Source organism: Pongo pygmaeus, chromosome 6, assembly GCF_028885625.2.
Source record: "Pongo pygmaeus isolate AG05252 chromosome 6, NHGRI_mPonPyg2-v2.0_pri, whole genome shotgun sequence".
NCBI lineage: Eukaryota > Metazoa > Chordata > Mammalia > Primates > Hominidae > Pongo > Pongo pygmaeus.
Genome location: NC_072379.2, coordinates 139314164 through 139337176, shown reverse-complemented (window position 1 = coordinate 139337176; position 23013 = coordinate 139314164). Strand labels below are relative to the sequence as shown.

Sequence of the window (23013 nt, the reverse complement as noted above, 5' to 3'; positions counted from 1 at the left end):
GACTACAGGTGTATGCCACCGTGGCCAGCTAAAAAAATATTTTGCTTATATATTTTTAAAAGTTAAAAAATTAAACAGAAAAACATTTCTTAAGTGCTCTAAATAGCATCCTAAAAAGTACTTTTTATAGCTTTCATTTTTGTGCATAGCTCTGGGTGTTTTACAAAAAAAGAGGTCAGCAGACACAGTCTCTGTTACCTTTAGAACTTATAATGGATTCACTGACATGGACAAACATTGGAAATGGTGAGTAAACATAATAACATAAAATCTATGTCTATAGATAATAATCATTAGATCTTACATTTGAGAACAACTCAGCTAAAAACTATAATAAAAATTTGTACAGTTCTTACATGAGAATAGCGCTAGGGAATCTAAAATTATCTCCAGGAGAAGGAAGGAGAATTTAAAGTGTCTTGGGCCAGGTGCGATGGCTTAGGCCTGTAATCCCACCACTTTGGGAGGCCTAGGCAGGAGGATTGTTTGAGCCCAGGAGTTTGAGACTAGTCTGGGCAACATAGAGAGATCACCGTCTCTACAAAAATGAAAAAGGAAAAAACAACAAAAAAAAACACTTTGGGAGGCTGAGGTGGGCAGATCACTTGAGGTCAGGAGTTCGAGACCAGCCTGGCCAACATGGCGACACTCCATCTCTACTAAAAATACAAAAATTAGCTGGGTATGGTGGTGCATGCCTATAGTCCCAGCTTCTTGGGAGGCTGAGGCAGGAGAATGGCTTGAACCTAGGAGGTAGAGTTTGCAGTGAGCCGAGATCATGCCATTGCACTCCAGCCTGGGTGACAGAGTGAGACTCTGTCTCAAAAAAAAAAAAAAAAAAAAAAAAATTAGCTGGGTGTGGTGGCACATATCTGTACTCCCAGCTACTTAGGAGGCTGAGGTGGGAGGATCATTTAGTTTCTAGAGGTCAAGGCTGCAGTGAGCCATGTTTGTGCCACTGCACTCCAGCCTGGGTGACAGAGCAAGACCCTGTCTCAAAAAGTGTCTTTGGACATTCCATCTCAACCTTATGCACAGCTACTTGGTAGATTCCCACATAAACGTGTTCTACTCGCCTTAATGCAAAGAACCTCATGCATAAGTTGGCTTGTCATCCATCCTCTGCTCACCACTTTGAGGAAGCCCTTGCATGTTAGTGAGCTTCCACTGCCCGCCTGCATAGCTCTTATTCTGTTATAAACATTCTCACCTGGGAAACTCACACAGGGAACTTTAGTGTGTGCACAGGAAGTACCTCAACATCGAGCAAATGTAGTAGCTTATATAGTCCCCCCAGCACAATACAAGAAAACCCTGCAGTACATTCAGGCTGATAAGTTCACATCAAACGTACGCTCAGACCAGGTTGAATCACATTTAGCATGTTGACTTAGTTGTGCTGGTGACTTTCATTAAACATTGGATGGTTCACTATGAATACTTGGAACATTTTTAACCAAGTAGTATAGTCATCCTGATCTGAGCTATGTTATTGTTGTTAACTTTCTTCTCTAGGCTTTTTTCTGTTACCGTTTCCTGAATCTGTTTGTTAGTCCTACTTTGTTCTTTTAGTTTTTGGTTTCGTTTTGTTTTCCATTTAAGTCAACAGTCAAAAAGTATATTTCAACTGACTTCTGGCAGTGAAGCAGAAAAAAGCTGTTTAAAATCTGTTAATTCTTGCGAAAGCCACACCTTCAGGGAGTTTTTGGTAACTTCTTGGAGGAGTAAAGAAACCCTACAACTTTGAGCAGCTGCTTAAGTTCCTTATCTCTAGCTCACACTGGTGCGTGTACCCAGCAGGGCTTAATCATGGGTCCTGATGAGTCTGCTGGGCACGCAAGGATGGAACACTGTGGTTGCAGTGGGAATGTGGGAATGTCACTCTAATTGAAGACATTTAGGGCCCCAAATTGGCATTGCTGAAGTTACTGTTTGATGTCAGCTGTGTGAGCCTGCACTGCTTTCTCATCTTCGATAGAATGCGTTTTCACAGTATGTGTGAAGTTAAAGTAACCAGATTGGTGCCAGAAGCCACCTAGAAATTAGTTCCAGTGCTTTGGAATCACACTTTATTATTTGTTTATGATTTGGGGATTTTATTTTTTGTTAAAGATACATTTCTTTGATTCTTTTGTAGTTCATAAGCTGGATTATTGAGTATTCGCACACATGTGTGAGATGTGCCACCCTTGAACCTTGTTACAACGTGGGCACATTACTCACTTGACATGGATTAAAAATAAAGATGTTTCTTTAAAATTGCTGATTGCGATTTTTCTCTTTAATATTCTTTTAAATTTATTTATTTATTTATTTTTTTGAGATGGAGTCTTGCTCTGTCGCTCAGGCTGGAGTGCAATGGCACTATCTTGGCTCACTGCAACCTCTGCCTCCCAGGTTCAAGCGATTCTCCTGTCTCAGCCTACGGAGTAGCTGGGATTACAGGTGCACATCACCATGCCTGGCTAATTTTTTGTATTTTAGTAGAGATGAGGTTTCACTGTGTTGCCCAGGCTGGTCTCGAACTTGAACTCCTGAGCTCAGGCAATCCACCTACCCCCGCCTTCCAAGGTGCTAGGATTACAAGCATGAGCCACTGCACCCGGCCTGTTTTTTTTGTTTTTTTTTTTTTTTTTGAGTTGGAATCTTGCTCTGTCACCCAGGCTGGAGTGCAGTGGCACAATCTCGGCCCACTGCAACTTCTGCCTCCTGGGTTGAAGCGATTCTTCTGCCTCAGCCTCCCAGGTAGGTGGGACTATAGGTGTGTGCCACCACACCTGACTAATTTTTGTATTTTTAGTAGAGACGGGGTTTCGCCATATTGGCCAGGCTGGTCTCAAACTCCTGACCTCATGATCCCCCAACCTCAGCCTCCCAAAGTGTTGGGATTACAGGTGTGAGCCACCGCGCTGGCCTTGTTTGTTTTTTAAGACAGGGTCTTGCTCTGTTGCTCAGGCTGGAGTACAGTGGCATGATCATAGCTCACTGCAGCCTTGAAGTCCTGGGCTCAAGCCATCTTCCCATCTCAGCTTCCTGTACGCAGACACTGAACTCTGGCACGACAGGTGTGTACCACCATGCCCAGCTAATTTATTTTTATTTTTGTAGAGATGGTGGGGGTCTCAGCATGTTGCCTATGCTGGTCTCGAGCTCCTGGTCTCAAGGGATCCTCCTGCCTGGGCCTCCCAGAGTGTTGGATTATAAGCATGAGCTACCGCACCCAGCCTCTTTAATATTCTAAAATCTAAATTCTTTTTTTTTTTTTTGAGATTGAGTCTTGCTCTGTCTCCCAGGCTGGAGTACAGTGGCGCGATCTCAGCTCACTGCATCCTCTGCTTCCTGGGTTCAAGCGATTCTCCCGTCTCAGTCTCACGAGTAGTGGCACTACAGGCACATGCCACCACGCCCGGCTAGTTTTTGTATTTTTTGGTGGAGATGGGGTTTTGCCATGTTGGCCAGGCTGGTTTCAAATTCCTGACCTCAAGCGATCGACCTGTCTCGGCCTTCCAAAGTGCTTGGGATTGTAGGCGTGAGCCACCGTACCTGGCCTAAAATCAAAATTTCTTTCTGTAACAACCCATCTCAGAAATGCCAGTATATTATAATTAGTAAGTACCTCAGAAATGATTTAGTTCAAGGATTTTCTAGCTTTTTGGTCGTAGGATGCCAAAATGTGTTTGGTTATATGGGTTTATATCTATAGATACTAGTTTAGAAATTAAAGCTGAGAATTTAAAAAATACATTGGAGTTTTTGGGATTGCTTTTTAATGAATTAAATAAGTCAATAAGTATTAACATAAATAACATCTTCTGAAAAATGACTTTTTCAAAACAGAATAATGAGTGGCATTGTTTTACATTTTTGCACATCACTTCATGTCTGTTAATAGGAGATAGTGGGTTTTCATGTCTCCTTTGAATTCAATGTGTTGCAGAGTTTATTCAGAGATCCATTAGCTGGGCATGGTGGAGTGTGTCTGTAGTCCCAAATACTCAGGAAGCTAATGCTGGATCGCTTGAGCCCAGGAGTTCAAGAGCAGCCTGGGCAACATAATGAGACCCCATCTCAAAAAAAAAAAAAAAAAAGTTATTTGAAATATAGGAAGAAAATCTGGCCTTTCACAGGTTTGAAGTTAGAAAAGAGAGAAGTGTTTTTATAGCCTTTTCAGTTAATTGTGGATGTTCATTTGTCTTTGGTACTACAGCAAAATTTTGATAAGTGATAATTTCTTAAAAGTTAGTTCCAGTGATGGAATCTGAAACTGTATCAATGCACTTTGGAATACTCTTACATTAAGATCTATTTGTGTTGTTCTTTGGTTCTTTAAAGTGACAGGCTAATTTCATTCATTTTTGAGGAAATAGCTGCCAAATACTCAAATCTGAATAACTAGTTTCTCAGTCATTCTTTCAAGTCAAAATACGTTCCAGCTGCTTTGGTATCAGAAGTGATTCTTGCAGACTTTCTACTTACTCACACAGAATATGAAAAATTATTGGCCAGATGCAGTGGCTCACTACTGTAATCCCAGCACTTTGGGAGGCCGAGGGGGACAGATCACGAGGTCAGGAGTTCGAGACCAGCCTGACCAACATGGTGGAACCTGTGTCTACTAAAAATACAAAAACTAGCCGGGCATGGTAGCACGTGCCTATAGTCCCAGCTACTCAGGAGGCTGAGGCAGGAGAATCGCTTGAACCCGGTAGGCGGAGGTTGCAGTGAGCCAAGATCGCGCCATTGCACTCCAGCCTGGGTGACAGGGTGAGGCTCTGTCTCAAAAAAAAAAAAAAAAAAGAAAAAAATTATTGTACTCAAGGGCCTACAGTTTATAAAATTAAAAATTTTTACTGCTTCATGAAGGACAGTCTTACGTGACACTGGCTTTTTTTTTTTGAGATAGAGTCTCACTCTGTCACCCAGGCTGGAGTGCAGTGGCACGATCTCGGTTCAGTGAAACCTCCTCTCAAGTGCAAGCAATTCTACTGCCTCAGCTTCCCGAGTAGCTGGGATTACAGGCGCCCACCACCACACCTGGCTAATTTTTGTAATTTTAGCAGAGATGGGATTTCACCATGTTGGCCAGGCTGGTCTTGAACTTTTGACTTCAAGTGATCCGCCCGCCTCAGCCTCCCAAAAGTGCTGGGATTACAGGTGTGAGCCACCCCTCCCAGCCGACATTGGCTTTTTAAAATCCTGTTCTGGTTTTTTATTGTGAGCATGCTGCAGTGAGCAATATGGTGATCACTAGTGCTGTTTGGCATTACTACCTTGGTTTATGCTAAGGTGCAGCAGTTTGTCTCCACTGCTCTTGCACTGTCAGTGCAGAAGGGAACAAAGTTGAAAGGACATCACATTTTAATGTGGTGCAAAGAATTTTGACCTTGCAGACCCCCTTGGGGCAAGGCTCTGGAGGCCTCTCTGATTCCCCGAGTTCCGTGGACCACAGTTGGAGGGCTATGATCTGGTCCATCTCCCATCCTATCAAAGAACCCCTTCTGTATCTTTGAGAAATTACCTTTCCGTTTCCCTCAGGGATGTCTATTGCGGGGGAAATTCACTACACTGTGAAGCAGCCCATTACATTTTTGAAAGTTCTGTAAACTAGGCTGGGCACCGTGGCTCACACCTGTAATCCCAGAACTTTGGGAGGCCGAGGCAGGTGGATCACGAGGTCAGGAGTTTGAGACCAGCCTGACCAACATGGTGAAACCCCGTTTCTACTAAAAATACAAAAATCAGCTGGGTGCTGTGGCAGGCGCCTGTAATCCCAGCTACTCAGGAGGCTGACGCAGGAGAATCACTTGAACCCAAGAGGCAGAGGTTGCAGTAAGCCAAGATCGTGCCATTGCACTCCAGCCTGGGTAACAGAGCGAGACTCCGTCTCCAAAAAAAAAAAAAAAAAAAAAAAGTTCTATAAACTAACTCAGATCTTTTTTCCACTGCTGGCCCTTGATAAAGTTGAGGATAACTTTTCACAGATTCCCTGTGCCTCTTTTTTTCAGCATAAATTTGTATTTCCATTTCCTTTAGTGGTTCCTTTCATGGCCTGGTTTCATATATCCTGCTCATCTTTCTTTAAAATGAAAATGAATGGACATTATTTAATTCATTACAAAAGACATTGACAAAATAACCATGGGTTCTTTTCACTGTTAGACCCTGTATAAATATGTGTAAGACTTGGAATTCTTATCCTAAAGGAATTTAAAAAACTGGATTTAAACACAGCTGAAGAATATAAAGATCCTGCAGGATCATACATGGCATTTTGCAGTTACAAAGAACGTAGCTCTCAGTCGGGCACGGTGGCTCATGCCTGTAATCCCAGCACTTTGGGAGGCAGAGGTGGGTGGATCACGAGGTCAGGAGATGGAGACCATCCTGGCCAACATGGCGAAACCCCGTCTCTACTAAAAATACAAAAATTATCTGGGCGTGGTGGCACGTGCGTGTAATCCCAGCTGAGGGAGGCTGAGGCAGGAGAATCACCTGCACCCAGGAGGTGGGGGTTGCAGTGAGCCAAGATCGTGCCACTGCCCTCTAGCCTGGGCAACAGAGTGAGACTCCGTCTCAAAAATAAATAAATAAGTAAATAAAAATAGAAAGAACTCGTTTTGTGGTTCTGCAGACTGGCCACTGAGGTGCTGTGAGAGCTGCTCAGCTGCTTTGTCGTGAATGGGTTGTAGGTGGGCTGCGATCTCCCTTCCCTAAGCTCCTGGGGTTGCTAGGTGGGGCTTGGGATGGCCTCCTCCAGATTCTATAGGGACTGACCTGTTCCTGCTGTCTTACTGTAGATCTGGAGCAGCAACCATTTGTTCCCCAGTGCAGAGAAAGCGACTCTTTTCCTCGGAACACTGGATACCATTTTCCTCTTCTCCTATGCTGTGGTAAGTTTTGGAACTCTAGGGCTTAAAGGTAAAGAAAAATGTAAATGGAAATGACCCTGAGCCTTACGAAATTTGTAAGGGATTTTGAATTTGCTGACTGAGGCAGAGTTCAATATTTCTGAAGTTTATATTTTTTGTTCTTCCCATTCATTTATTCATTCATTCGACAGATATTTATTGCTCATCTAGCATATGTCAATGGGAATTTATCCCGAACAACACAAAATGCCCTGCCTTTATGGACCTGTATTCTTGGAGTTAGGGGAGACAGACAGTAACCAAATGCTGTAAATACATTATAGAGTATATTTGAAGGTGGTAAGTACAATGGAGGAAAATAAAGCAGAGAAGGGGGACTAAAGGGGCCTGGGGGAGGTTGTAATTTTAAGTAGCACAGCCGGGAGACCTCAAGAGGCAGCGGGCATTTGAGTGAAGACCTGAGCAGGTGAGTAAGGTTGGTGTGCTTGGATCAGAGCTGCAAGAAGAGAGGCCAGAGATGCGGTGGGGCTCAGATCTGTAGGGTTTTGGTACCTTTGGGGGGGCTTTGGCTTTAACCTTGAGTGAGATGGGAGCTGCTGGAAGGTTTTGTGCAGAGCAGTGGCAGGACCTGACTTAGGTTTGGACAGGTGCACTTGCTCTGGGAGCTGAGTTCTTTTGAGGTGAAGGATGATGGTGGCTTGGGTCCAGCGTAACAGTAACAGAGGTTGGGGGGAAGTAGATTTTAGCGGTGTTTTGGAGGTAAAGCCAATAATATTTTTTCCCTCTTGAATGTGGAATGTAAGAGAAATGTGTCAAGAACACCTCCAGGGTGGAAGTGTCATGGCAGAGGGGAGACTGGGGAGATAGAAAGCTTTGATGACTCGCTTTTGGATGCATTACATTTGACCTCTACTGCCCAGATGATGAAGAGCAGACACTTGGTCATTGAGTGTGGAGTTCAAGGTGTAGGTTCAGTCTGAAGATACACGTTTTTGGAGTCCTTGGCCTTTATTATTATTATGTTTTTAATTTTTTATTTTTGAGACAGAGTTTTGCGCTTGTCGCCCAGGCTGGAGTGCAATGGCACAATCTCGGCTCACCACAACCTCCACCTCCCGGATTCAAGCAATTCTCCTGCCTTAGCCTCCTGAGTAGCTGGGATTGCAGGCATGCACCACCACGCCCGGCTAATTTTGTATTTTTTTAGTAGAGACCGGGTTTCTCCATGTTGGTCAGGCTGATCTCGAACACCCGACCTCAGACGATCCGCCTGCCTTGGCCTCCCAAAGTGCTGGGATTACAGGCGTGAGCCACCGCGCTCGGAGTCCTTGGCCTTTAGATGATTTATAGATCAAAACTGTGAGGCTGCATGAATTGATCAAGAGAACAGGCGAGGGCGGGGAAGAGGTGTGAAGCCTGAGCCCTGGGGCTTCCAGTCCTCAGAGGTGGGTGAGGAATGGGCCAGCTGGAGGGGGTGGAGTGGTAAGGAAGGTGGGGCTGGGCGCGGTGGTCCACGCCTGTAATCCTAGCACTTTGGGAGACCGAGGCGGGTGGATAACTTGGGGTCAGGAGTTTGAGACCATCCTGGCCAGCATGAAGAAACCCCATTTCCAATAAAAATACAAAAATTAGCCAGATGTGGGTGCCTGTAGTCCCAGCTACTTGGGAGGCTGAGGCAAGAGAATTGCTTGAACCCAGGAGGAAGAGGTTGCAGTGAGCCGAGATTGCGCCACTGCACTCCAGCCTGGATGACAAAATGAGACTCCATCTCAAAAAAAAAAAAAAGGAAGGCGGGATCCTGGAGAGGTAGCATCCTGGGAGACATTCCATGGTGGCGAGGAGTAATTGAGCGTCAGGATAGGCAGCTGGCGTCTCTGCCTGGCTGTAGGAACAGCTGTGGTGGATGCCACATTAGAGTTCTGGAGCTGATGGTGGCAGCAGCTGGAACGTGGACTGTGAGAGGAACCTTCCTTTTCTCCCCAGCGTATAAGATGCTGTCTTTAAGTATGCCTTATTTCTGTCTTTAAGTGTGCCTTATTAAAAACGCCTTTTAATTCTCAATGTCCAGGCAATGTGAAATACTGGGTAAAAGTTCTGAAGTAGTTTCTAAATGTTTATTTGGTTAGTTATTTTTATTTATTTATTTATTTTATTTTATTATTTATTTTATTATTATTTTTTGAGACCGAGTCTTGCTCTGTTGCCCAGGCTAGAGTACAATGGTGCGATCTCAGCTCACTGCAACCTCCGCCTCCTAGTTCCAGTGATTCTCCTGCCTCAGCCTCCTGGGTAGCTGGGATTACAGGTGCACACCATCATGCCCTAAGCTAATGTTTGTATTTTTAGTAGAGACGGGGTTTCACCATGTTGGCCAGGCTGGTCTCAAACTCCTGTCCTCAGTTGATCCACTTACCGCTGCCTTCCAAAGTGCTGGGATTACAGGCGTTAGCTACCATGCCTGGCCTATTTTTTTTTTTTTTTTGAGACGGAGTCTTGCTGTGTTGCCCAGGCTGGAGTGCAGTGGCACAGTCTTGGCTCACTGCAACCTCTGCCCGCTGGGTTCAAGCAAATCTGCTGCTTCAGCCTCCCGAGTAGCTGGGACTGCAGACATATGCCACCATGCCTTGCTAATTTTTTTTGTATTTTTAGTAGAGATGGGGTTTCACTGTGTTGGTCAGACTGGTCTCGAACTCCTGACCTCAAATGATCCGCCCACCTCAGCCTTCCGAAGTGCTGGGATTACAGGTGTGAGCCACTGCGCCCAGCCTATTTGGTTAATTATTAAGAGTATCTTTTCTTCAAAGAGGAAACAGAGAAACAGAACAGTTCTTTGGTCGTTCATTTAGTCTACCTCCTCACCTTGGGTATTTTCTGTATAAAATCCCCATGTAGAGGCGCGGGGCTTTGGCTGGAGCTGGTGACACGGTGCTCGCTTCTCTTCGAGCCACTCATTTCTTTCAGGGACCAGTTTAAGAGGCAGTGTAGTCTAACTAGCTGTGTTAAACTTGGTTGCAAAGTAGAATTTAACCTTTTTTTGGTGTTTAGTTTCCTCATCTATAGAGTCATCTATAGGACTAGATTTAGGACATGAAAGATCAATGCCATGAAAAATCAATGGTCATGGTTTTTTTTTATCTTGAGCTGCACTTCCTTCTGTAACTTATGGGCATTTTGCTTTCTGCAGCAAAACAGAATGTATTGATTCTGGTGGGGCACGGTGGCTCACACCTGTAATCCCAGTACTTTGGGAGGCCAAGGCGGGCAGACCACCTGAGGTCAGGAGTTTGAGACCAGCCTGGCCAGCATGGCAAAACCCCATCTCTACTGAAAATACAAAAATTAACCAGGCAAATTCAGTTAGGACCAGGTGTTTCTAATAAATTGACTATCTCTAAAACTTGGCTGGGCGTGGTGTCTCACGCCTATAATCCTAGCACTTTGGGAGTGGGGAGAATTGCTTGAGGCCAATAGTTCAAGACCGAACTGGCCAACATAGCAAGAACCCATCTCTAAAAAAACAAAAATTGGCCGAGTGCAGGCTTGTAGTCCCAGCTACTCGGGAGGCTAAGGCAGGAGAATTGCTCGAACCTAGGAGGCAGAGGCTGCAGTGAGCCAAGATCACATCATTGCATTCCAGCCTGGATGACAGAGTGAGACTCTGTCTCAAAAAAAAAAAAAAAAGCATGTATTGTTCTGTCATCTGAAGCAGAATTGAGATTTTCTTCGTCCCTTTTGTTCTGTGTAGCATAAGTCCACGTGAGGGGCAGCTAGACAACACAGAATCTACTTTAAGGCTGACATGCTTCTCTTAGGATGAGGAAGCTTGATGATAATGAGGGAGAAACATTCATATTTAAATTTATCTTCTCATTTTTTTTTTTTTTTTGAGATGGAATCTCACTCTATCGCCCAGGCTGGAGTACAGTGGTGCCATCTCGGCTCACTGCAAGCTCCGCCTCCTGGGTTCAAGTGATTCTCCTGCCTCAGCCTCCCGAGTCACTGGGATTACAGGTGCGAGCCATCATGCCTGGCTAATTTTTCTTATTTTTTAGTAGAGACAGGGTTTCACCATGTTGGTCAGGCTGGTCTTGAACTCTTCACCTTAGGTGATCCACCCGCCTTGGCCTCCCAAAGTGCTGGGATTACAGGCGTGAGCTACTGCACTCGGCCCAATTTTTGTTTTTTTTAGAGATAGGTTCTTGCTATGTTGGCCAGTTTGGTCTTGAACTATTGGCCTCAAGCAATTCTCCCTGCTCCCAAAGTGCTAGGATTACAGGCGTGAGACACCACGCCCAGCCAAGTTTTAGAGATAGTCAATTTATTAGAAACACCTGGTCCTAACTGAATTTAGGTTTTCACTCAAGATATTTTATATATTTATGGAAGAAACCTAAAGTGTGCTGCGCTTAAGGTCTTCAGTCTCACTTCCTGCCGTGATCTCAGCATTTTAATTCCTGCCACTCAGTGGGAGGAGAGCAGAAGGCAGAACCTGTCTCCAGCTTATTATTGTCTCTGCCTTCCTACTCTCCCTGCCTTGGGATGTCATGAAACCCAAGGTTCAGATTCAACAGGCAGCTAGTGTTGGAACCTTCTATTCCACTTTTTACAAGGTTGGAACTGAAACTGCAGGGCGTGTGATAACACATGTTAACCCAGAGTGCAGAGGGCCAAGAGGAATCCCTTTGGGAGAGCTTATCACTGATGGGTAGGAATTAATCTAGTCTAGAAAATGAAATATACTTGTGTGCTTGTTTTATTAGAGTCATTCTTATTTATTTATTTTTTTCCAGTTAGGGAATCAAGTAAAACCAAAGTTTGCCCTGAACTTTGGTGTGTTTGTGGTAGAGTGTGCAGAAGCCCGCTGCCATTTCTTTTTTTTTTTTTTTAAATATTTTTTCATTCTATTTTCATAACTTTTTTGTTTTCACTGTATTACTGACCCTGTTATCCAGCCCACTGCCATTTCATGAAACATTTGTGAAACTCCTGTAGACAGGTAGCCTAGGCATGTGAATAAGAGTTAATTTTAAATAATATCTGTGTTTGTCTCATTTGCTTTGCAGTGCATGTTACTTTTTCATACTGTGTTATTATTTAGAGCTGTAAAAGAAAATGCTTTATTTTTAGGGCCTTTTCATCAGTGGCATCGTTGGGGATCGGTTGAACTTGCGATGGGTTCTGTCTTTCGGCATGTGCTCTTCTGCATTAGTGGTAAGTTAAAAAGGTCTTATTATTATTATTTTGGTCAGGTATTTTAGAAATCTAAGTAATCTCCCTACTTCTCTGTAGAATAGAATAGTAAGATTAATCCTCATTGTTCGAATCCCTCATTTGCCTTTTCGCTTAGATGAGTCTTGGTTTTTTTTTCCCCCTGAGACAGAATCTTGCTCTGTTACTCCAGGCTGGAGTGCTATGGTGCGATCTCAGCTCACTGCAACCTCTGCCTCCCATGTTCAAGCGATTCTCCTGCCTCAGCCTCCTGAGTAGCTGGGACTATAGGTGCAGGTCACCATGCCTGGGTGATTTTTGTATTTTTAGTAGAGACAGGGTTTCACCATGTTGGCCAGGCTCATCTCTTGGCCTCAGGTGATCCTCCTGCCTTGGCCTCCCAAAGTGCTGGGATTACAGGCGTGAGCCACTGCACCTGGCCAGATGAGTCTTTTTAAAGTAAGATTCTAATCAGGTCCCTTTGTTGTCCCTCAGGCACCAGCAGAGTTAATTAATAGTCTGAATAAATGGCCTGGCGTTCACTACACCCTGGCCCCAGCTGCCTTCCCATCATATTTGTCACTCTGCTTCATCCCTTTGCTCCAGCCAAGCTGGACTGCTTTCCAGGCCGCTAACATCCTGCTCCTTTGTTTGTTTGTTTTTTTTTTTTTGAGGCAGAGTTTCACTCTTGTTGCCCAGGCTGTAGTGGAATGGTGCAATCTTGGCTCATCACAACCTCCGCCTCCCAGGTTCAAGCGATTCTCATGCCTCAGCCTCCTGAGTAGCTGGGATTACAAGCATGCGCCACCACACCTGACTTACTTTTTTATTTTTAGTAAAGACAGGGGTTTCTCCATGTTGGTCAGGCTGGTCTCGAACTCCTGACCTCAGGTGATCCGCCCACCTCGGCCTCCCAAAGTGCTGGGATTACAGGTGTGAGCCACCGCGCCTGGCCCTGTCCTGCTCCTTTCTATCTCGGTGCTTTTGTTCCTCCTGTTCTGCCTGCCTTGGATGGTCCCCTTTTCAGCTCTCCATCGTCCAACTCACAGTCTCCTTCAAGCATTGGCCAAATGACACCTCTTTGAGAATGTCAGTCCCTCTTCTGAGCTCCCGTGCCTGTTTCTTTGCAGGCACTTGAAACAGTCTGCTGCTTAGCTTGGTTATTTCTGTTTCAGTCTTGCTTTCCCTTAGGGCGGGCATGCAGTGGTTAAAATCACAAATACCCTAGACCAGGACAGCCTGGGTTTCTGTCTGTCTTCTGTAGTTTCCTAGCTTATGATTTCTGTGAGCTTCAGAGGGAGATATGCATATTAGCTCTCCCTGGATGGCAGTGAGGACTGCGAGTTTCTGTATGTGAGGCATTTGAAACAAGTGCTGTGTAGGGGAGAATCCATATCTGATTAATCTTTTTTTTTTTGAAATGGAGTCTTGCTCTGTCACCCAGACTGGAGTGCAGTGGCATGATCTTGGCTCACTGCAACCTCCATTTCCCAGATTCAAGCCATTCTCCTGCGTCAGCCTCCTGAGTAGCTGGGACTACAGGTGTGCCCGACCATTCCCGGCTAATTTTTGTATTTTTAATGGAGTCAGGGTTTCACCATGTTGGCCAGGCTAGTCTCGAACTCCTGACATCAGGTGATCTGCCCACCCCAGCCTCCCAAAGTGCTGGGATTACAGGGGTGAGCCACCGTGCCCGGCCTCCATATCTGACTAATCGTCATTGCTTACTAGCTTCTAATCAGGAATTTTTGTTGATTAAATGAAACCATGGAGTTTAGTTAGACCCTAATTTATTATGATTATTATTTTTTTAGAGATAAGGTCTCAATTTGCTGCCCAGGCTGGAGTGCAGCGGTATGATCCTGCAGCCTTGAACTCCCAAGCTTGAGCAATCCTCCCACTTTAGCCTCCCGAGTAGCTGGGACTGTAGGTGTGTACCACCATGCTCAGCTAATCTTTAAATTTTTTAGTCATGGGGTCTCACTATATTGCCCAGGTTGTTCCTTGAACTCCTGGCCTTAAGTGATCCTCCCTCCTTTGCCTCCCCAAACACTGGAATTACCGGCACAAGTCCCTGCGTTTGGCCTACTGTTGTTTTTCAGTGTTTGTCATTTGAGTGTAAGTAAAACCTTTTTTTCCCCTTGACATTTTAGAGATGGAAGCACTTTATTTATTTATGAGTTGCTCACCCACACATAATAAACATATTATTTTAAAACCTGTGCACAGACTTTTTTGTGTTTTATATATTTTTTAAAAACTGCAGTTTGTACATAAACTTGCCCTTTTTAAGCATATTGTTCAGACTTTCAACAAATGAGTAGTTTTGTGACCACCCCTTCTTTCTCCAGCCCCTGGCAACCCCTGATCATTTTTCTGTGTACAGTTTTGCTTATTCCAGAATGTCTTGTAACTGGAACTAGACAGTATTGTACATACTATTTTTTAATCATGCAGAGTATTCTCAAAATACAGTTTGACTGTAGATAAAATGTCCACTTGAGCAAAATGCCTGGAAAAAAGCAGCCCCTTGATGAAAGCTGCTAAATGATTCAGCAGATCACAAGTTTGATAGGTTTCGCTTTCGTTGATTAACTCAGGAGCTGTAGCCATAACAGTGGCTGGCACACGCCCCATGCCTCTGCCCATAGCAGCGTCTGGCACTGCTCCAGGAAAGGTGGCCTCCCTGAGCTCGTTCTGTCCTCACAGCAGCCCTCTGGAGGTTGCTGTTCCCTCCACATGCACAGTCTGAGGGTGAGGAGATAGAAATACATGTAAAATGAGGAATTCACTTTTTTTTCTTTTTTTTTTTTTTGAGACAGAGTCTCGCACTCCCGCGCAGGCTGGAGTGCAGTGGCACGATCTCGGCTCACTGCAAGCTCCACCTCCCGGGTTCACGCCATTCTCCTGCCTCAGCCTCCCGAGTAGCTGGGACTACAGGCGCCCGCCACCACACCTAGCTAATTTTTTGTATTTTCGTTAGAGATGGGGTTTCACTGTGTTAGCCAGATGGTCTCGATTTCCTGACCTTGTGATCTGCCCGCCTCGGCCTCCCAAAGTGCTGAGATTACAGGCGTGAGCCCGGCCCGGAATTCACTTTTTAGCCTTGAAGATGTCAGTTGGAGGGCTGATAGCTTAATGACTTTATGTCTTTGGCATCTCCTCCTCTCTGGTGGGCAGTGATTGGGTGGCTGCCTCCTCATTGCGGCTCTGAGCAGGACCTTTGTGATGCTGGCCACGTGACTTACAGGCACTGGCTGTGTGAGTGTATCCTTCACGTGGTCTCTGCTCTGAAGCAAGTGGGTAGAGTGGCGTCCACTGAAAGTGTCAGTGTGGCTGTTACATATTCCTTTTGTTTCCTCCTCTTCAAGGTGTTTGTCTTTGGCGCGCTCACAGAATGGCTGCGTTTCTACAACAAATGGCTGTACTGCTGCCTGTGGATTGTGAACGGCCTGCTGCAGTCCACTGGTTGGCCCTGTGTGGTTGCTGTGATGGGCAACTGGTTTGGGAAAGCTGGGTATGCCACTTCCTTCCTCTCTGATTTCTCTGTTTAAGTGGTTTCCATGATGGATTTTTCAGGCTTGTCAAAGTCAGTTACTTTGATGCCTTAGATACCACCCACATCTTTCGTTAGCAAGTCAGAGTTGTTCAGGGAGAGAGGGTTTCACGTCAGTGTGCGTTGGAAATGGTGTGGACCTTAGAAGTGATCTGGCCTAGGAGACACATTCCTACCACTCTTTGGGCTGTGGGCAGATTCTGAGTGTGGGCCAAGGCAGGAGGTCTCAATTTTTTATTTTACTCATCGTTTCTTTAGAGAACATAAAAATCTCATTTACTATCCATCATGTATCTTCCTTTGGGTTTTGCCTTCCCTGCCCTTTTTTGAGAGTGATCTTATTTAACCTTTTTACATTAAAGATAAGGAAATTGAGGTTAAAGGTTATTCATGTTGACCTGCCCAAGGTCATGTAACAGGGGCTCTAATTAGATTCAGATGAAGAATGCCAGACTTTGGGGCTTGATCAAATGGAATATTTTGTCCCCCTAAACCTTCAAGGAGCTTTTTTTTCTTTTTTGTTTTTGAGACAGAATCTTGTTCTGTCGCCAGGCTGGAGTGCAGTGGGGTGATCTCGGCTTACTGCAACCTTCGCCTCCCGGGTTCAAGTGATTCTCCTTTCTCAGCCTCCCGAGTAGCTGGGACTACAGGCGCGTACCACCATGTCCAGCTAATTTTTTTTTTTTTTTTTGAGATGGAGTTTTGCTCTTGTTGCCCATTGCAATGGCGTGATCTCGGCTCCCTGCAACCTCCGCCTCCCAGGTTCAAGCAATTCTCCTGCTGTAGCCTCCTGAGTAGCTAGGATTACAGGCATGTGCCCCCACACCTGGCTAGTTTTGCATTTTTAGTACAGGTGGGGTTTCTCCATGTTGGTCAGGCTGGTCTCGATCTCCTGACCACAGGTGATTTCGCCCGCCTCGGCCTCCCAAAGTGCTGGGATTACAGGCGTGAGCCACCGTGCCCAGCCATAATTTTATATATAAATGGAATCATACAGTATGTACTCTTTCTTTGAGTCATCTTTTTTTTTTTTTTTTTTTTTTTTTCCTGTAAAGAAAGGATCTGTGTTGCCCAGGCTGGTCTCAAGTTCATGGCCTCAAGCTATTCTGCCTCAGCCTCCCGAAGTGCTGGGAATACAGGCATGAGCCACCACACCCAGCCTTTGTGTCTTCTTTCATTCAGCATAATTATAAATTTATTCATGTTTATTCATTTACCTGTGGATGAACATTTGGCTTGTTTTCAGTTTTGGGCTATTACAAATAAAGCTCCTGGGAACATTTGTGTACAAATCCTTGTGTGGACATATGCTTTCCTTTCTCTTGGGTAAATACCTAGGAGTGGAATGGCTGGATCATATGCTAGGTTTGTATTTCCCTTTTTTTTGTTTTTCCCCAGGATGGAGTTTCGCTCTTACTGCCCAGGCTGGAGTGCAATGGCGTGATCTCGGCTCACCGCAACCTCCACCTCCTGGGTTCAAGTGATTCTCCTGCCTCAGCCTCCTGAGTAGCTGGGATTACAGGGGCCCGCCACCATGCCCAGCTAATTTTTTGTATTTTTAGTAGACATGGGGTTTCTCCATGTTGGCCAGGCTGGCCTTGAACTCCTGACCTCAGGTGATCCACCCACCTCGGCCTCCCAAAGTGCTGGGACTGTAGGCGTAGCCACTGCGCCTGGCTGTGTTTACCATTTTAAGACACTGGCAGTGTCTTCCAAAGTGGTCGTACCATTTTACATTCCCATCAGCAGAGCATAAGGGTTCTTATTGTTCTGTGCCCTTCCCAACACTTGGCGTGCTTGGTGTTTTTTGATTTTAGCCATTCTAATAGGTGTGTAATGATATCGCATTGTGACTTTAATTTCCATTTTTCTAATGTCTAATGATGTTGAGCATCTTTTTAAAAAAATTTTTGCTTTGTTTTGCTTTTGAAACAGGGTCTCGCCCTGTCACCCAGGCTGGAGTATAGTGATGCGATCTCGGCTCACTGCAACCTCCGCCTCCTGGTTTCAAGTGATTCTCTTGCCTCAGCCTCCCAAGTAGCTGGGATTACAGGTGTGCAGCCACCATGCGCAGCTAATTTTTGTATTTTTAGTAGAGACGGGGTTTCACCATGTTGGTCAGGCTAGTCTCAAACTCCTGACCTCAAATGACCTGCCCACCTCAGGCCTCCCAAAGGCTGGGATTACAGGCGTGAGCCACCTCGCCTGGCCAATTGAGTGTTTTTTCATGTGCTTATTTGTATATTTTTTTGTGTGAAGTATCTATTAGAATTTTTGCCCACTTTTCAAAGACTTTGTATTTTGAGATGATTGTAGATTCATGCTTTTTAACATTCTATTGCATTGTCTGTTGTCATATTTTACCGAGTTTTGAGAGCCTTATATTCTGGATAGTTTTTTTTTTTTTTTTTGGGGAGGTGGAGTCTCGCTCTGTTGCCAAGGCTGGAGTGCAGTGGCCTGATCTCGGCTTACTGCAACCTCCGCCTCACGGGTTCAAGCTATTCTCTTGCCTAAGTCTTCCGAGTAGCTGGGGTTACAGGCGCATGCCACCACGCCCAGCTGATTTTGTATTTTTAGGAGAGATGGGGTTTCTCCATGTTGGTCAGGCTGGTCTCAAACTCCTGACCTCAGGTGATCTGCCCGCCTTGGCCTCCCAAAGTACTGGGATTACAGGTGTGAGCCACTGCGCCCGGCCCATTTTAGTGTATTTTTAAAAACTTTTTAAATAGCGTGTTTAGTCTTGGTAGCATGCACCTTGGTTGTTTTGGCTGTTTTGTATTTTGAACTGCCCAGAGTATCTCTTCTGACCATGGCCCTTTGTCTCCCACTGTTTTCCATCTTAGACGAGGAGTTGTTTTTGGTCTCTGGAGTGCCTGTGCTTCGGTGGGCAACATTTTGGGAGCATGCCTAGCTTCTTCTGTTCTTCAGTATGGTTATGAGGTAGGTATTGTTTTCTAGCTCTGGTGCTCTCTCTCTCTCTCTGTGTGTGCACATGTGTGTTGCTTTTTATATATTAAATAATACTGTGGCCATTTAAAACTGTGTAGAACTGTGTCTGGATAGGGCAAGGCTTGTATTAAAAGAGACAAACTTCTGTCCGGGCATGGTGGCTCACGCCTGTAATGCCAGCACTTTGGGAGGCCAAGGCAGGTGGATCACCCAAGGTCGAGAGTTTGAGACCAGCTTGGCCAACATGGTGAAACCTCGTCTCTACTCAAAAAATACAAAAATTAGCCGGGTGTGGTGGCGCATGCCTATAATCCCAGCTACTCTGCAGGCTGAGGCAGGAGAATCGTTTGAACCCAGGAGGCGGAGGTTGCAGTGAGCCAAGGTCGCACTGCTTCATGCCAGCCTGGGTGACAGAGTGAGACTCTGTTCAGAAATAAATTAATTTAAAAAAAAAAGTAGACAAACTGATATATTCATTAAAAGTAGATAAACCTCTGATATATTCAAACACATAAAAAATTATTCGTAACGAAAACACTATGGAGCGTCTAAAGACATATAACCAGTTGAGAAGTATTTGCAACTTGTATTACAGATAAAGGACTAACCTGGGTCAGGCATGGTGGCTCACGCCTATAATCCCAGCACTTTGGGAGGCTGAAGTAGAAGGATCACTTGAGCTCAGGAGTTCAAGATCAGCCTGGGCAATATAATGAGACCTTGTATCTACAAAAAAAACTACAAAATTAGCTGAGTGTGGGGATGTATGCCTGTAGTCTCTGCTATTCAGGAGGCTGAGGTGGGAGGATTGATTGCTTGAGCCTGGGAGCTGGAGGGTGCAGTGAGCCAAGACACACCACTGCACTCCAATCTTGGTGATGGAGCAAGACCCTGTCTCAAAAAAAAAAAAAAAAAAAAAACACCAAAAAGCAAAGACTAATCCGCCTAATATGTAAAGAGCATCCATGAATTGATAAGAAAAAGACCAACAATAGAAAGATACAGAATTTGAATATATAGCTCATGTAAAGCATGTAGGAATGGCTTGTAAACATATGTAAAATATTCTACTCACTCCTTATTTAATATTTAACTCCCTATATGTGCTCTTGGAACTATAGAATATAGAACTGACCAACAGAGACAAAAATCTCTGATCTTATGGAACTTAGCAGAGAAATGCAAATTAAAGCTATGTTGTTTAAAAAAAAAAAAAGGAAGAAAAACTATACTGTATACTTACTAGACTTGTAAAAATCCAAAAGTTTGAAAACATGTTGTACTTGTAAGAACCTGAAGAGACAGGCATTGCAGTTGAAAGACTAACAGAGTCACTAACTCCTGGAGGGGTCAATATGGAAGTGTCTGTCAAAATTACAACTACGCACACTGAGTAGTTACACCTCCAGGAATTATTCGCACAGATGAATAGACTGAAACACATGCAAATGATGCATCTACAAGATTCTTTATTTTGGCATTGTTTATAAAAGCCAAAGAGTGAACACAACTGTCAGCGAACAGGGCCATAGTTCAACCATGATAAACCTGTTGAAAGCAATGCTGTGCACCTCTGAAGTCGAATGAGGAAGCTCTGTATGAACTGATAGAGAGCAGTGCACTGCAGCAATCTCAAAAGTGTGCTAAGTGGACCGGGCGTGGTGGCTCACGCCTGTAATCCCAGCACTTTGGGAGGCCGAGGCAGGTGGATCACGAGGTCAGGAGTTCAAGACCAGACTGGCCAACATGATGAAACCCTGTCTCTACTAAAAATACAAAAATTAGCCAGGCGTGGTCACAGGCACCTGTAATCCCAGCTACTCCAGAGGCTGAGGCAGAGAATTGCTTGAATCCGAGAGGCGAAGGTTGCGGTGAGCCAAGATCGCGCCACTGCACTCCAGCCTGAGTGACAAAGCGAGACTCTGTCTCAAAAAAAAAAAAAAAAACAATGTGCTAAGTGAAGACAGCAAGGGTGCAAAACTGTGTATTGAATGCCATTTGTGTAAGAAGGAAGAATGAAAGAGAATATGCTTGTATTAGCTTGTATGTTTCCAAAACAATTTCTGGGCAGTAAAAATGAACAACAATGGTTATATGTTGGGAAAATCGGGAGAATTGAGCAGATGGGGAAGGTGGGGTAGGAGGGAGAGTTTTTACTGTACTTTCTTTTTTTTTTTTTCCGAGACAGAGTCTCACTCTGTCACCCAGGCTGGAGTGCAATGGCGTGATCTCAGCTCACAACAACCTCCTGGGTTCAAGGGATTGATTCTCCTGCCTCAGCCTCCTGAGTAGCTGGGATTACAGGTGTATGCCACCACGCCTGGGTAATTTTTGTATTTTTAGTAGAGATAGGGTTTCACCATGTTGGCCAGGCTAGTCTCGAACTCCTGACCTCAGGTGATCTGCCCACTTCGGCCTCCCAAAGTGCTGGGATTATAGGTATGAGCTGCCGTGCCCAGCTTTACTGTACCTCTTATTCCTCTATTGCTTGAATCATGTGAATATATTACCTACTCAAAAACCTAAATTATTAAAAGTAAGTTTGCTCTTTTAAAAGGTAGATACATTTTTAAACAGCTCACCAAGAATTTTGGTGTAGTTAGGGTCAGTGAGAAGTCCTTCATTCCCTGCATTCATGGCCGGCTTTATTCTAGGCTTCTTAGCCTCACACCTGGATTGTATAGTTGGTTCAGATGAAAATTTCAGTTCACCTTCTGTGCTGCTCTCAGATTTGACTTCTGGAAACATTGCTTTAATTTTGTCACTCATCGGTTTAAAAATTCAGAGTGTCCACATCAGGTTCCATTCTCTGTTAAATAAAAATTCAGCTGTGCAGCCTGGGGGTTGAGAGTCTTTAATCTAGCTGTCACCTTTCCAAATCAGTTTTCTTCCCTATTATCCCCTAGCAGAAGCCCTCTCCTTGAGTCGTGCAGTAAGCTTTCTATCTCCTTCCACTCTGTGTCTTTGCTTACTGTGTGCCTGGAAAGATGGGCAATTGGCTTTGATCTTCCATTCTTCCCTAAGACATTGTCTTACTGCTTCAATCTCTTCAGCTCTTTCCTTCATCTGGATTCCCGTATATGTTTCTCAGTAGGATTGGGCCTTCTCATTTATTCAGCTTCATGGTGCTTTATAATATTGTTTCATGTATTTAATCCCCTCAACTGTACGTAATATCTTCGAGGGCAGATACTGTCTTTTATGGGAGGCTATGTGACGCAAAGAACTAGATTTTTGGAGCTAGTCTAATTTCACAATCATAACAGTACCACTTAGTATCCAGGGGAGCTTAATTCTCCTCTCTGAGCCCCATAGAATCACCAGGAAGAATTAAATGAGAAAACACGAGTAGAACACTTTGCACAGCACCTGGCCCAGTAGAAGCTCTCGGTGCTCCCTTGCTTCCCGGTCTCCCTTCCCACCTCTCCCCCACCCCCACCTCCCCCCACACGCCTTTAATGAATGTGCTTGTGATGACTGTCCCCAGATATGTAAGGACCACCTTTCCCCCCTCTCCTCCAGTATGCCTTTCTGGTGACGGCGTCTGTGCAGTTTGCTGGTGGGATCGTTATCTTCTTTGGACTCCTGGTGTCACCAGAAGAAATTGGTGAGGAGAAGCCGCCCCTTCTATTCCGAATGTCTTACTATTATGGCCAAAAGGAAATCTGAGGCCAAGAAATCGAATCTCTTTTTTCCTAGGAAAACTCTGAGCTCCTTTTAGTGAGTGAAAGGAGAACAGTACTGCCGTTTGAGTCCTGTCGACATTGTAGCCAGCCCCTGGCACAGCTGGACGTGTTTGAGAGGAGTGATGCACGTCTTTTATAGATACAGGAAAATATTCGCATTTGCAAATGATTTTTATAATTGAGACACTGGCAAGCAATGAACAGGGATGTATTTCTAATTTCACTTCTTGAAACATTACTTTTCATCCATAAAAATGATGCACAAAAATGATACTTAACCTGTAGTTAAGTACAGATTACATACAAACGAAACCACAGAAACAAACAGATGTACAATTCTTCTATCTTTTGAGTATTTTTAGATAGACTGTGTGACTTTAATTGACCTTAGTTGACTTCAGTCTCTGGACCTTCGTTGCTGCTTCTGTAAAATGGAAATAAAAATAACATCACCCCATAAGTAGGGATGTATGCAGAGCCCTTCGCACGTGGTAGGCACTCCATAAACAGTGGCTGTCGCTTTTATTTTAGGTCTCTCGGGTATTGAGGCAGAAGAAAACTTTGAAGAAGACTCACACAGGCCATTAATTAATGGTGGTGAAAATGAAGACGAATATGAGCCGAGTTATTCAATCCAAGACGATAGTTCTGTTGCCCAAGTCAAGGCAATAAGCTTCTACCAGGCGTGTTGCCTTCCTGGAGTCATACCGGTAAGGACCGCTCACATCTCACCGCAGCCAGAGAG

The 23013-nt window shown here is 44.6% G+C and overlaps 1 protein-coding gene and 1 non-coding gene across 5 annotated transcripts in view; both read left to right on the top strand.

The window, feature by feature from the left end:
• SLC37A3 (solute carrier family 37 member 3) overlaps positions 1-23013 on the top strand; it is a 60838-nt gene that overhangs the window by 20589 nt on the left and 17236 nt on the right. For all 4 annotated transcript variants that reach the window (XM_054495844.2, XM_063667885.1, XM_063667886.1 and 1 more), the window contains 6 exons: positions 6798-6890; positions 11997-12080; positions 15449-15594; positions 18477-18573; positions 22105-22189; positions 22800-22978. In XM_054495844.2, coding sequence (XP_054351819.1) covers positions 6798-6890; positions 11997-12080; positions 15449-15594; positions 18477-18573; positions 22105-22189; positions 22800-22978 — 684 coding nt within the window. The remainder of the gene's footprint in view (positions 1-6797; positions 6891-11996; positions 12081-15448; positions 15595-18476; positions 18574-22104; positions 22190-22799; positions 22979-23013) is intronic.
• On the top strand, positions 2126-2229 carry LOC129041858 (small nucleolar RNA U13). The gene has a single exon (XR_008503986.1). It is a non-coding gene; the product is annotated as a small nucleolar RNA U13 (small nucleolar RNA).